At 42.5% G+C, this 15,643-nt stretch overlaps 2 protein-coding genes across 3 annotated transcripts in view; one reads left to right on the forward strand and one right to left on the reverse strand.

Annotated features, from left to right (window-relative positions):
• The window catches only part of LOC115138405 (Ral GTPase activating protein catalytic subunit alpha 2), a 140,218-nt gene extending 134,338 nt beyond the window's left edge, over positions 1-5,880 (forward strand). The window contains exon 40 of one of the 2 annotated variants that reach the window (XM_065025666.1): positions 2,327-2,414. Coding sequence is in view for 1 of the 2 variants with exons in the window: in XM_029675223.2 (XP_029531083.2) it covers positions 2,327-2,481 (155 nt within the window). In the remaining variant the exon portion in view is untranslated. Of the gene's footprint in view, positions 1-2,326 lie in introns of both variants that reach the window. The other variant, XM_029675223.2, reaches the window with a different exon arrangement.
• Positions 5,881-8,563: 2,683 nt separating this feature from the next.
• LOC115138407 (insulinoma-associated protein 1b-like) lies at positions 8,564-11,034 on the reverse strand. The gene has a single exon (XM_029675226.2). The coding sequence runs from the start codon at positions 10,867-10,869 to the stop codon at positions 9,454-9,456; it is 1,416 nt and encodes a 471-aa protein (XP_029531086.1). The 5' UTR covers positions 10,870-11,034; the 3' UTR covers positions 8,564-9,453.
• Between the last annotated feature and the right edge of the window lie 4,609 nt (positions 11,035-15,643).

A 15,643-nucleotide genomic window follows, 5' to 3' on the forward strand; every position in this document is an offset into this window, starting at 1 on the left:
TTGAAATGCTGCAGGGGACCGATGGGGATGAGGCCCATTTATGTCCTTTGGTTTTTTTTGGGGGGGGGGGGGGGGGTTGTCTCTCTCCTTTTTCTCTCTCACTTTCTCTCTCTCTCTCTTTCTCTCTCTCTCTCTTTCTCTCTCTCTTTCTTTCTCTTTCTTTTTCTTTCTATGAAAGGATCTCTGATTAAAGGCACCCTGTGCAGGTCTCTGCCCCATCATGGCCTCTCTCAGGTTAGTTGTTAAAGAGATAATTCAGGATTTTGGCAATAAAGCCCTTTATCTACTTCCCCATAGTCAGATTAACTCGTGGAGACCAGTTTTATGTCTCAGCAGGCAGTTTAAAGGAAGTTACTAACTAACGGTAGCGCAATTGCTAACTGGCGTTAGCACAAAGACTGGACGTCTATGGAAACTGCTAGCATGCTAGTAGATATTGCAACGACTGGAAGTCGATGGTAACACTAGTTTGCACCGGCTTGCCAAACGACTTCTGACTTCCTTAATGCTGGATGCAGAGACATAAATTGTATCCCTGAGTTCATCTGACTCAGGGGAAGTTGCCAAAATCCCGAAGTATCCCTTTAAAGGGGAGCTCAGAGGAATTACCTTGGTTGCTCTGAGTCTTTGTGTTATGATGAACCAGTCAGACACCGGCCAATTGAAGTCTTGGGAGATTTTTGTTTCACCCTGGAGATATATTATGCATGTGTTATTTTAATAATCAACTTAAGTTTGTGTCATTTTTGCTGCAATTTGAACCAAGCATGAGTGTGTTGTTAATGGGTATTAAACCGAGCACTCAATCTATAGAGGTGTCCATTGCATGGGTGGGTTGTAGGTAGCATGCTGGTGGGCTAGTAAATGTAACGTCTATGTGGAGGCCTTTACCTGAGAGGGTTATCTTATCTGTGGCCCAGCGGGCCACTTCCCTCCCCATTATCCAACAACTATACGAGAGGGTGGGGCGTGGCAGGGCCAGCGGGGAAGTTCAAGTGGTGGAATGGTCAAAGTGGAAGCTAGTGGAATTCTGGAGTTGGAAGTGGGGCTGCAGGGTTGGACTTGGTTTAGGCCTGCCCCTACGTCGACTCACAGCCCTCCTCTGTTCTTTTCACATGCATCATGAAGATCCATTCTGCTAACACACCCACACACACCCTTAACCCCTCCCCCTCTGACTGAGTGGAAGTCAGGGATGCTTGTGTCCGCTGAGCTGAGTGTCTGTTACTGCAGCCATCTGCTGTCCCTTTTAGCTGCAGGAACTTGAGATGCTTCAGAAAGATGGAGAGAAAAAAGTGGAGGAAAGAAAATAGGCAACCAGATGCCATCTTGGCCAAAGCAGGAAAGTTGTTTAAACTTGAGGCATCGCTAAGATGCGTTGGGGGGTGTACGCAAAATATGTTTGCACTTACCGGCCTCCCCCTCACGTTTCACTGCTTGCAGCCTGTAATCATTTTTATTTTGTATTTATTTAACCTTTACTTAACTAGGCAAGTCAGTTAAGAACAAATTCTTCTTTACAAAGACGGCCTACCCCGGCCAAACCCTAACCTGGACGACGCTGGGCCAATTGTGCACCGCCCTATGGGATTCCCAATCACGGCCGGTTGTGATACAGCCTGGAATTGAACCAGGGTCTGTAGTGACCCCTCTAGCACTGAGATACAGTGCTTTTAGACCGCTGCACCACTCAGGGCCCGATCCACAATGTTGAACAAAAGGCGTCTCTCCACATGCTCGCGACATGCCTGTCCAGTTAACATAATGTTCCATTCACTTTTTACAATACACCATTATAAAACTTGAACAATCTGTCACATCCTCTTTATGCTGAACAGCGAAGGCAATTTTATTCTTAGGACCATGTGGTTTAAAATAGATTGCGTTTTTTTCCCCTACTCATGCAAGCATCTGCCCTCTCAAACCCAAAGTGTTGGGAGAAATATCCAGCTTCTCTCCCCTAGTAGCCTCTAGTCTAGCCAGTCAAAGCACGTGATGAAAGAATGGTGAACATTGCATCTGATTGTGTATATAGCTTGATCTAGTCCACACACGTGCCACTTTGCAAACTGTGAGGAATTAAAGGTTAAAATCAATCTATACGCCTGTTTCTGTTTTGTTTTGGTATTATACATTTGACCTTAGAGGGAGTAAGCCGTTTGGGGTGTCTGCTTTGGGGGACGGGGAGCGATGACATGCATGGCAGTCAGAACATGGAATATGCCAGTCTTAACAGCGCTATGTTAGCCTGCCACGTCTCACCACTTCTCTCCATCTTTCTCCCCCATTCTATCCCTTCTCTTATCCCCTCCCTCTCTCTCTCCAGGCTCTCTCAGCGGCAGCACGAGTGCTGAGCTCAGTGTTTCTTTAGGAACGGACCAGGCGGACCAGGTCTCCCCCACGATTCCCCGTGCCACAAAGAACAGAGTTTCCGGAAAACTCCGCCGATCAGCCAGCGCCATAAGCAAATCTTCCAACTGAGCTCTCTCGCCCGACCCACCTCCCAAACCTTCCCTGCTTCGTCTTTACTACAGGTCCTGCTGTGAAACCTCATACCTTAACCCCTCATGACTGCAGTTTGGGTGTGTGCGTTGTTTGTTTTATATCTCGTTTAAAAATATAACTGGAGCATATTGCAATGTTTTATTTATGTGGCAGTTATTGATACTTTGATACATTTCCAATTGTTTTACTGTTAAACTCCATATTTGACCTGAAGAAAAGATTTAAGCTATTGAAGTTTGTTCCGATGTTGCTGCATTTTCTGAAAGAATCTGATTAATATCACTTGTCAGTCAGTACAGCGATTAAATATAGACAGGGAATTGACTGAACAATCATGTCTGGTGGCTTAAAGTCCACATATCATCAACATTTCAAAATTCCCTTTATATGTCACAACAAGGATCTCTATGGTTGTGACATAGAAAAGGAATATGATCACCCATATGCATTTTGGTAAAGGTCTTTCCACAAAATGAGTTCCTTTTGTACCCCTTTGATATTTTTAAGTAGAAATTGTGCACCAATATTGAATTTTAAAAGCCTCTTATATTAAATTAAGTGCTCTTTAAAAGACTCCACATGGAGAATTCAATAAATCTGTTTTTCTTTCATGAATAAAGACTCGCTGAAGTGCCAAAATGCAGCGTTTTGACATTTCCCTCTGACTTTTCGGAAGATGTTAACCCACTTAACCCCCAAATTCCTCCAAGTCTTGCTTTAACAAAGTCATTCCCTCATTTTAAGGTCAACCCTGCTATGTGAACTTTTACTATAATGTACTAGTAACAATTTTTTCAAAAGAAACGTTGAACATCTCATAGTAAAATCCTAGTGTAAAAACAGGTTCTTGATGAGCTGGTTATCTTTTTGCCTATTTTCTGGTGTTTTGTGTTGGAGAACTGAGCGGGTCGAGCATAACACATTAACCCTGTTACTCATAGATAGACAGGCTAGAAATGTTTTTAGTTTTTTTTCCTAAAATGGTGAAGCTGCATTCAATAGCCCTTCCCTGTCCCTGAACACAAGCTTCCAATCCCCCTGTCGCAAGGGGAATTATGGCGGATTTAAGATTTTTATTTTATTTTTATTATTTAACCTTTTATTTAACTAGGCTAGTCAGTTAAGAGCAAATTCTTATTTGCATTGACGGCCTAGGAACAGTGGCTTGACTGCCTTGTTCAGGGTGAAATCATCAACCCTATTACTTTTTTTGGCACTTAATAGGCACTTAATCTTTTTATTTAACCTCTTGAGATGGTAAAACCTGTTTTTTATTAAGTTGAACATGTGTTCTTTATGGACACATGTTAAATGTTAAAATTATATGAAATAAAACTTATTTTTCTTCACCAAGTTACACTACCCAAAAGGGACTCATTTCATGGTTTTCTCATCTCATGCCCCCCTGTAAATCACTGATGATACTCTTGCTGCTGACCGGATAGGATCATATTTAAGTGTGTTGTTTTGGCCTTGAGCCATGGAAGCCTGTGTGTATGTTTGGACCATACTCATCCTCATGTTGTGGAGAGGTGGAAGGGCTGACATAGGAGGTGCTGCTCTAGCATAATGCTGCACCACACCACACACTTCCTGGTTACGGAGGGCTGTGAGCCAATGCAGTAGGAGTCTGTTTTTAATAGTTATGAACCTGGAGTGGACAATCAATGATGTCTTTCCAACCCCGAGGTGAATCAAAACTTGTGTTGGGTTTTTTATCGCTGTAAGGACCTTTTTAAATGGATTCTGATGGATTTTTGTCTTCCTTTGATTTATGCAACTCTGCTGGAAGTGAGAAAAGACTGCATTTCTAATTGTTTAGTGATGTTACCCTGTGTAGGATTGTTTAACCTGGGTTCATAACCTGTAATCCAGTAACTTCCATCTGGCTCTTCCTCTGCCATTGTTCTCTCGTGTTGTAAAGTTAAGAATGACATTCCAATGTTCCTACAGATGAATTTTTGCACTCACTGTCGTTGATAAACTAGCAATGAATGTGTATTTTATCTTTATTCTTGGATGTAAATTGCTTTATTTGATGTTTGTGGTGTTGTATAATGTATACATGTGTTGTTTTAGAGGAAAACGCCACCAGAGCCTCAGGTGAATCTTAACTCCATGCACTGGTGTGTGTGTGTATGGCTGTGTGTATTTGTGAAGGAGCTTCTCACAGTGCCTGTGTAATGTCTGTCCACCAAGATCCATTCCAAGACCCCCACCACTGTAAACCACTGTTAGACATCATTGGATTTATTTTGTTTCTGCTCATTGCAAGAGCAAAACGGCTTGCCTTGCCTTCCTGTCTCATGTCTTTGTTCTAGAGGGAGAGACTGTTTTTTTCCCCCTGTGTGACTGTAAAGGTCAGCGTCTTGTCCTCCCCGTCCTCACACGTTTTATATGAACAGATTGACTGGGTTTGGCCCACTTTTGTTTCGTCTTTATTTGAGGTGCTCTGTTCTCCTTTCTCTCTGAATTGGAATCAAATGGCACCTACTCCTCCTATTTCCCATGATGCACCCCGAGTAACCTCGTGAGGCCACAGTGGAGGGGTGGGGGGCTGGGGAGTTTAGAAGGCATACCAGCGCTGTACTCTGGCGACCCTCTTAGCAACAGGCAGGCTGGCGCTATGCTACTCACGCTGCCTCCTTCGCCACAACCTGAGCCTTTGGGTTGCCATGGAAGCCAGGTGTTACGCACACATTATGCAGGGTTCCATCAGAGCTGCATCCCTGTCTGTTGCACTACTTTGCCTTACCTGTACATCCTCTTTCTTTCATTTTGTTCTCTCTCTTTTTTTTGTGTCCCTTTCTTTCCCAAGCACTGATTAATAACATAGGAGGCATGAACGGAGAGTTCGTTCAGAGATAATGAAGTCCATTTTGTGAATTTGAAGAATGTATGTAAATACTGACCTGAGTCAGATCAATGCTTTCACCTTCCCAGTAGCCACTGTAAAGAACTACCCAGCTCTTTTTACCAGTCTTCTTATGGAGTCTAGATTGTAGATTAGATGTTGTGGATGGGATCCCTGTTATATATGGGAGTAAATGGGCGTAAGGTTTGATTTGACCAGGGCAAGGATTGTGTCTTACTCAAGACTGGTTCAACTCATGTGAAGCAACAGAGTTAGTGTTAATTCTAGGTTTTGGTTTAGGAATCCTGTACATTGTGTCAAATCGAGGGTTTTAGTCCTTTACCATAAATATATTAATGCCTGTAATATAATATTTGTATAAGAGGAAGAGGGGGAAAAAGGCTTGAAGATTTCATCATTACTTGTTAACATATCAAACTGTTTTTAATGACTGAAGTCATGCTATCTTTATTAGAAATGTGAAAATCAAAAACATTTCATTAAATCAATTTGAAATCCTATGTGTTCTCTGTGTTATTTGTATGGGTCTATTGATCTGAATGTTGTTTTTTTCATAGCAGTGGTGCGGAAGTAGAGAAAGTAAATTCAACCTTTTCCTTTAAAACTGTCATTACAGAGATGGTTACTACCTAACCATGTCACAGTAATGCCTATCCTCCATGAATCATCTCGTGAGAATCTGCTGCTTTGGCTGCAGTGACAGGTTGACTGTAACCTCTGGCTTTGGGGGAAGGGGGGGGGGGGGGGGTCGATGGGGTGTAGGGGTGACTTGATGGTGCTGTTGTCTTGGTTTTTCAACCCTGGCCCAGAAGCAGCAGCCGGGGTAACCTGACCCCCTTCCCATCTGTTCCCCTGCTGCTCCAGGAGAGGAGGCTGGGATAATGGGCCCCACCGAAGGTACAGGTGCAAAGTCTACAGCACCTAGCCAACACTGGGAGGACTGTTACTTGTTAGACTTGAGAGGATAATTGGTGATGTGTGTCTGTCCGTCTATCTTGCCTGACCATGTCCCTTTGGACCGTCTGAAGCTCTCCTACGTTTGTCTACATTATGTGATGTGAATATTCAAAAGTTAAGAAAGGAGACTAAAAGTGTTCTGAAGAAGACACACTGAGTATACCAAACATTATGAACACCTTACTAATATTGAGTTTCACCCCCCCCCCCCCCCCCTCCCCCTTTTTGCACTCACAGTTGCTTCAATTCATCGGGCCATGGACTCTACACAGTGATGCTGGCCCATGTTGACACCAATGCTTCCCACAGTTGTGTCAAGTTGGCTGGATGTCCTTTGGGTGGTGGACCGTTCTTGATACACACTGGAAACTGTTGAGCGTAAAAAAAACTTGACACAAACCGGTGTGCCTGGCACCTACTACCATACCTCGTACAAAGGCACATAAATCTTTTGTCTTGCCCATTCCCCCTCTGAATGGCCCACATACACAGTCCCAAGTCTCAAGGTTAAAAAATCCTTCTTTAACCTGTCTCTTCTTCATCTACACCGATTGAAGTGGATATAACAAGTGACATCAATAAGGGATCATAGCTTTCACCTGGATTCACCTGGTCAGTCGATTTCATGGAAAGAGCAGGTGTTTATAATGTTCTGTAGACTGTGTATGTGAACAGTCTATTTTTCACATTGTGACATATCAAGAGATCCAAACGTCTACTGATTACTGCCTAGAGGCCTGTCCTCATTGGTGAACTACATGACGGTATCCACAGTCCTGACCTAACAGTGATCATTACCCCCTCATGGACTGGCTGAAACCACTGACCTAACAGTGATCATTACCCCCTCATGGACTGGCTGAAGCCACTGACCTAACAGTGATCATTACCCCCTCGTGGACTGGCTGAAGCCACTGACCTAACAGTGATCATTACCCCCTCGTGGACTGGCTGAATCCACTGACCTAACAGTGATCATTACCCCCTCATGGACTGGCTGAAGCCACTGACCTAACAGTGATCATTACCCCCTCATGGACTGGCTGAAGCCACTGACCTAACAGTGATCATTACCCCCTCATGGACTGGCTGAAGCCACTGACCTAACAGTGATCATTATCCCCTCATGGGCTGGCTGAAGCCACTGACCTAACAGTGATCATTACCCCCTCATGGGCTGGCTGAAGCCACACACGCACTTCTGGAAGTTGTTACCAATCTTTCTCTCCATGGGGAGTGTATGTGAACCTGGATGTTCAGCCTCGACAGTCAGGCAGCCATTTCAAAAGGGGAAATCAAATTCTGAGTCTCCTCAAGAAAAGAGAAATGTCCTTCTGATCTTGAGGTGAGTTGTGTGGTCATCACCTCTTTGTCCTGAGCCATGTTCTGACCAAGCATTATGGCAATTTATGACTGGAAGCTAAGTGCTCTCTGTCTCTTCTTTATAGAAACCAAAACCAGGCTTGAATCATCATATCAATAATACAGTGACGATCAATTTAGGGTATCTTTTCCGTTGCCTAGAAAAAATTGCTGGCATCGGATGCAATCCCAGTTAAATGAAACCTGAAAGGGGTCTACGAGGAATTAGGTTGGTTTGTTTAGAGGAGTACAGTCCTTGAGAAGTCTCTGACATCAGTCACATCATTGTAGAAATGATGCATCCGTAGTGAATATGCCTGCATCATGGCTTGAGTATCCATGGTAATTAGGCTATTATACATCCTTTACTAATTACCCACTTGAGTAGGCTTCATCTATGTTTTGTTTTGATCTTTCACATAGCCCGAAGATTCACACAAATAGCCAAATTAATGTTGTGAAGCTGAGAGAAATTGTATATGATATTTTGTTGTGTAGGCGAAGTCCAGTGGAGAAAATGAAAGAATAAGAATTATTTTCAAGAGAACTTTTTCCCCATATGCACCCATTTCCCAATAGCCTACCATTTAGAATTATTCGGCGGAAGATTGTGTCTCGAGTTTCTACCCAGGTGGATTTCCATAGTATATAATTTACACGATAAAAATTTTGTTTTGTTTTTCTAAAGGACAAATAATTATTTCTGACATCCATTTTAATGAATAATTCCCTATAGGTCCGTTTATTTTCTTGTTGATATGACTTGAAGTCAGGGAGGGCAGGCAGACCTGGGTGATGTAGGAGTAGCATTATTCAAGACAGTTTGTGTCAATGTCAAACTGTAGCAAAATAAATGGTTTCATTTTGAAAATATTTTTTTATTTCGATGGACAGATAGATGACAACAGTGTACACATACAATCAAAGCGCTATAAAAGCCAACATTTAAGAAAATAAAAATGTTCATAGAAAAAGATTGCATCTAAGATAAGAGCTTTACGTTTTACAAGAGCTGTGGAGATTGAAGGTTTAGACCGGTCCACGACAATTATCACAACTCCTAATTTTGACAAAACATTTGGCTACCACATGTGAACTGCCAGAATGACACAGAATAATCACACAATACAACAATAAATTACAGAATAGAATTGCAAATAGAATAAATAAATAAATACAAGTATTATGACGAAACAATATTGCAACAATTAATAATAAAATATGTGCCAGCATTCAAAATGAAAACAATCATTATGTTGACTTTTTTAAGGCAGTTGTACAGCAGTTTCGATGTGTTTAGGCTATATGCTAAAGGCATTTGTGGTTCTACTAAAAGGGAATGATTCGATATTTGCACGTTTTTAAGACAAAGTTGATAAGTCTGTCCTGTGATTCATAAATTAGCATAAAGCTTAATTAAACAGAAATTCACAGTCTGTGAATTAAAAGGCTTTTAAGAGGGAAAATGAAACAGTTCTTAGGTCTAGAAGCTATTAGGCTACTTGAGCACGTGTGCAGCTGTCCTAGAAAAATACCTTTAACAGTCAAACTAACACTTTGTTTTCTTTCAATAAACTATTTGAGAGAAATCTCAAAATATATGCCTATTTTTTATTTCAAGAAATAGATAAGCATTCAACAACCATCTGATTGGCATGGATAGGACAGCTCTCATCGATAACACAATCTAAACATCAAGTTGCCTGTCTTTCAGTAGTGTAGGCAATTAACTTGTTTTCCAACGCTCCCTTTGCTCAGCAAGCAGGGCGCACGGGCATTTGAAGCAGGATCACCTGCCTATTTTCCGACGGATGACATTTGTTGATGTGCCTCGTGAGTCCCGGTGAGCTGTAGAAAGTGGCAGAGCAGTACTTGCAGGAATACACCTGGGAGGAGTGCATGAGACGCAAGTGTCTCTCCTGGCTGGCCCTGTTGGGGAAATTCTCCCCGCAAACGGGGCAGAGAAGGCAGTCCACGGGGCTTAGATTCAGGGGACTTTGGTTTGTATTTTCCTCTGAGATTAAGGACACTGGCACCTGCTCTTCCACTCTGTCGCTGTTTTGAAACGTGTGGTCCTCGAACATTTTATTCTGCAAGGCTTGGTGTCCCAGGATGTGTTTTCTTAGGTATGCTTGGCGCTTAAACCTCTTCCCACAGTGTTGGCAGTTGTATAAACCGTCTTCTGAGCCCGATTCAGACATACCCGGGCTGGGGGAGTCTCTGTCACTCAGAAGCTCGATTCTTGGGTCTTTGGCTTCCTCTGGGGTGGACTTGACACCGGGGGGAATTTTGGCGATTTCAGATTTGATGCTCGGGGTAGATGGTATCCCGGCTGCACTCTGCGCTCTCGGTTTGTGCCAGCGCCGGTGAGAGGCGAGGTTAGCCGGGCAGCTGAACATCTTATCACACTCAGGACACCTGTACTCAACTCTCACTATTCTAGAGCACTTGTGCTGGGCCAAAGAAAATGGATCAGCGTATGCTTCCTTACACAATTGACAGACAAACTCTCCTAACGGCTTCCCACCTGCCGACGTCTGCGTCCTGGGTTTAAAGTCGACAGGAGCATCTTTGATTTTCAAACCAAGTACTGGAGACGTTGTCATTTCGTCTTCAAAATTTAGTTTTCTGATGGCTTTGGGTTTTTTTGAGGCAGGTTTGCTCTTGCGCTCAGTGTCGGATGCGGGCCTCTTAGTACCGCCCCTGATGGCTGTAGCAGGGATCCTGCTGGTGGTGCCGCTGCGGTTGCTGTTGCTAGTGCCTATTTTCAAATCCACGGGGGCGAACAGGAGATGATCTAAACTGCTGAGGGAGGCAGGTGTCGGGAATGATTCAGCAGAAATTGGCGAACCTAGATTAAAACTTCTTTCGTAATATCTCCTCTCGTGGTCCTTGCTGATGGGCCTGGTGGGGCTGTAGAGGGCTTGGTACACAGCCTCTTGGTTGCCAAACTGAACCCCTTTAGCATCCAGACTGGGGACCGGGGCGTCTGCTGCGATGTCTGGTGATGGAGCTGCGCGGTCGGGACTGGACGCAATAGAGACAGGCGGAGAGTCCACCTGAATCTGAAAGGCTGGGATGTGATGCTCCTGCTCATATTCATCTGTACGAGTCCTGTAGGAAACATGTGCTGATTTCTTGTTTCTTTTTACCAGGAATCCTTTAGGCATCTTTGCGAATGACAGAAAGGCACTTTGGAGAGGTGGGTGAAGGCTCGGATGATATCCAGGTTTGTGAAATTACAGTCACGCCAGGAGCCTCGGTTGCTAACTTATATTTTCGCTAAGCTATTGATCTCTGTGGTGCTGAAATGTTTTTGTCTCCAAGGCATAGCTGCACTCTTTTTATGCCAGAATGATGCTATTGTTCTCGCCCCTTGTTGCCGCATCCTCAACCAATCAGACGAAACGAAGATCCCAGTGGATTTGGATGTGGGAGGGTTCAAAGCCTGTGTTTGGTGGATTTCGTTGAAGGATGTGCAGATAGCTTAGCAGATGTACGTGCGGTTTATTACATTAACGTGTGCGCTCGGCCACTCCCCGACAGAGGCACACGCCGGGCCCTCCTCCTTTTACGGTTTGATGGTTCTCCATACAAATACACACGTGCCACGGCTTTGTGCCTCTCCTTTGGGGGCCACGGAGCTGCCAAAAGGAAATGTCCGTCACTGCCACAATCATCAGAATTGTGAATTAAGACGGGGATTGGACTGGAGAGGGGTCCGGTTGAGAAGGCAACAAAGACGTTGCAAGGGGTTATTTGCATTACTAGAATAAAAGACAACAAAATGAAAATCTAAAAACTTGGGCAGAAAGTGATGTCAGTGGCGATAGTAAAAGCAATGGCACACACGTGTTGTTGTAGGCTATTGTGGTTTAATTGGACTTTTCCCCCAGTCAAAAGCAAGCTTTACGCACGAACCTCCAACAACATAACAACATGTGTGTGTGTGACATTGGTATATGGCCCTATCTTCGAAAAGTCGATACGCAGTGTTATTGTTTTACACAAACAAGGCAAGACTTCTTGAAAATAAACATTATTTGGTACGAATGTATTTATTTGGGCACGAGTCTGTCTCGGCAGTTTAACTGGAGTTATACATCAGACATCCCACTATAAGTAATAAGAAGGGTTCTTGTCATGGTACACAATAGCCACGGGAACGTCTGCCCACACTGGATATCCCGTTTTTGTTTGAAAGGCAAATTGACCCCTTCACTGTGAAATAACACTCACCGCCAATCTGTCCTGGAGATAGGCGCGTGCTGTGTGTAATCACTGCCCGAGCGCGCCCAATGTTGCTTTGTCTGGAATGTGATATGGATGTCATGTGCAACGATAAAACATTTGTTATGTCTGTAAAAATATCATTTTACAAACTGTTCTTGTTTGATAAGGTTACGTTCTTGTTGGAAACAAATCCATGCATCTGTATCCTACTATTACTCATTTTGTGAAATATTAGTTGGTTTTCAAAGTTTTACTCTGAAGTTTACATTTTGAATTAATATATCGTCTAACTTCTTCAAATCAAGATTGGTTTGATGTTTTTAATTTAGGCACTTTAAGTTGCATGTAGGCTATTATAAAACACTTTCAGAAAATCAGAAATCTTTGCATGGTTCAATTCTTTGAAAATGTATTTCCAAAGGATATGTAAATTGAGCATTTTCATACTGTGTTTTCTAGTCAGGGTTATTTCTGATAATTTATTGTCAGTTTTGTGCATACATTACATTTAAATGTAGGCCTATACAATCTTACAGCCATCAAGTTTAGAGAGTACGCTATATGCTTACAATGTCGATCATCTACGATTATTTTTGTCTAGTAGGCCTAGAGTTATGGTTGCCTGCGTTTTATAATAATATCTTCAGATGAGCGTGCATGCATCACTTGGCAGAGCGTGCTTTCTTTTTCTCTGCGTGGGGAAGCAAGGCAAGAATAATCGAGGAGGCCTATTGTTCTCCTAATTTGCATAAAGCTGCTGTATGACCAAGTCAAATAATTACACCATCTTTAGTTGAAACATGCGCCTTTTGAATGGGTGGCTCTGTTCTGATGCGCTTTCGCTTGTTTGAATGCAAACCGTTAGCTTTGTGCAATTCACATTTTGTCTCTCTTAAATTATACATATATAGCAACGTCTTTCTACGTTTAACTTTTTACATTAACAAGTTTAAAAACGAGTTTTCTCCCCTTATCAGGCCATAGTGTTGTAAAAATGTGAAATAGTCAACAATATATAGGTCTAGGCTAAAGGCCAGTCACATTATAGGCCCACGTAGGCCTACAACCGTTCATGAATACATTTAAACTCAGTTTTTCACAATTGCTGACATTAAAAAAAAAATCCTGTCTTAGGTCAGTTAGGATCACCACTTTATTTTAAGAATGTGAAATGTCAGAATAATAGTAGAGATAATTATTTCTTTCAGCTTTTATTTCTTTCATCACATTCCCAGTGGGTCAGAAGTTTACATACACTCAATTAGTATTTGGTAGCATTGCCTTTAAATTGTTTAAATTGGGTCAAACGTTTTGAGTAGCCTTCCACAAGCTTCCCACAATAAGTTAGGTGAATTTTGGCCCATTCCTCCTGACAGAGCTGGTGTAACTGAGTCAGGTTTGTAGGCCTCCTTGCTCGCACACGCTTTTTCATTTCTGCCCATACATTTTCTATGGGATTGAGGTCAGGGCTTTGTGATGGCCACTCCAATACCTTGACTTTGTTGTCCTTAAGCCATTTTGCCACAACTTTGGAAGTATGCGTGGGGTCATTGTCCATTTGGAAGACCCATTTGTGACCAAGCTTTAACTTCCTGACTGGTGTCTTGAGATGTTGCTTCAATATATCCTTGTCATTTTCCTCCCTCATGATGCCATCTATTTTGTGAAGTGCACCAGTCCCTCCTGCAGCAAAGCACACCCACAACATGATGCTGCCACCCCCGTGCTTCACAGTTGGGATGGTGTTCTTCGGCATGCAAGCCTCCCCTTTCTCCTCCAAACATAACGATGGTCATTATGGCCAAACAGTTCTATTTTTGTTTCATCATACCAGAGGACATTTCTCCAAAAAGTATGATCTTTATCCCCATGTGCAGTTGCAAACCATAGTCTGGCTTTTTTATGTTGGTTTTGGAGCAGTGGCTTCTTCCTTGCTGAGCGGCCTTTCAGGTTATGTCAATATAGGACTCGTTTTACTGTGGATATAGATACTTTTGTACCTGTTTCCTCCAGTATCTTCACAAGGTCCATTGCAGTTCTGAGATTGATTTACACTTTTCGCACCAAAGTACGTTCATCTCTAGGAGACAGAACGTGTCTCCTTCCTGAGCGGTATGTTGGCTGCGTGGTCCCATGGTGTTTATACTAGCGTACTATTGTTTGTACAGATGAACATGGTACCTTCAGGTGTTTGGAAATTGCTCCCAAGGATGAACCAGAATTGTGAAGGTCTACAATTTGTTTTCTGAGGTCTTGGCTGATTTCTTTTGATTTTTCCATGATGTCAAGCAAAGAGTCACTGAGTTTGAAGGTAGGCCCTGAAATACATCCACAGGTACACCTCCAATTGACTCAAATGATGTCAATTAGCCTATCAGAAGCTTCTAAAGCCTTGACATCATTTTTTGAAAAATTCCAAGCTGTTTAAAGGCACAGTCAACTTAATGTATGTAAACTTCTGACCCACTGGAATTGTGATACAGTGAATTATAAGTGAAATAATCTGTCTGTAAACAATCGTTGGAAAAATTACTTATGTAAATAAGGTATCATTTTTTAAATTTGTAATTCATGTGTGTAAAAACAATAATTAAAAAAACGTGTCATTGTGTGTAGATTGCTGAAAAATTATTTAATCAATTTTAGAATAAGGCTGAAACGCAACAAAACATGGACAAAATAGATGTCCTGACCAACTTGCCAAAACTATAGTTTGTTAACAAGAAATTTGCTGCGTGGTTGAAAAACGAGTTTGAATGACTATAACCTAAGTGTACGACTTCAACTGAATGTGTTTTGGCTATAGTCCGTGTTTGTTCCACAACGTTTTTGCTGGCAGTTCTATTATTCGTGGTTCGTGGAGCTACACGCTTTGATGGCATTTTAAGGAGTTCCTCTCCACCCTGTGATCAATTCTAAGAGCGCGTGGGCCGGTATGTTGGGGTTTCAGCGGATGCGTGTGCGTGTTTGCTCAGTGGCGCGTGCTGCCCTGCAAGAGTGGAAGCACTGAAGGATCGGCGCATCATTAGCATACAGCTGCCTTTCCATCCATCCATAAAGTAATCTTAATCCGCCCCTAAATAGACTATATATTTGGAGCCCTGAGCCCTATGCCACAACATCACTCGGCCTGGTTTAATGTTGGAAAGGGGTCTTCTCTCTAAATGTCAAATCATGTTTAGTGATGTGGGGAACCATTCATGTCCAGAGTTTCTGCTTGTTAGAGTGCTGCTCTTTTGATTGACTGATGTAGGCCTATTTAACAAAACACAATTCCCTAATGTGCTGCAAGTGGCAACTTTTAATAAATTACACTAAAGTTAAATATCAAACATTGTATGCCACTTTTGTCCAGCATGATGATACAGGCCTACAGCATTTACCCAGAATGAACCTCTTTCTGTGTTCATTCAATTCAGACTCAGCTCACAGTCTGCCTATTTTATAGCACCACCTACAGGTGAAATTAGGATGCAGAAATTGAAGCAAAGGGGATAACGCTGAATAACTGTTGGCTCCCTTTCTGGTCCAATCCTTTTGGGTTGCGAGATATGAAACGTCATTTAAAAATATCGCCAAAACTATCAAACTATATTTCTCTTTACGATAAATAACACCCTCTTAGGCCTCACTCCCCCCTATCTGAGATATCTACTGCAGCCCTCATCCTCCAAATACAGCCCCTGTTCTGCCAGACACATTCTGTTAAAA

This window comes from Oncorhynchus nerka, linkage group LG12, assembly GCF_034236695.1.
Source record: "Oncorhynchus nerka isolate Pitt River linkage group LG12, Oner_Uvic_2.0, whole genome shotgun sequence".
Taxonomy (NCBI): Eukaryota; Metazoa; Chordata; class Actinopteri; order Salmoniformes; family Salmonidae; genus Oncorhynchus; species Oncorhynchus nerka.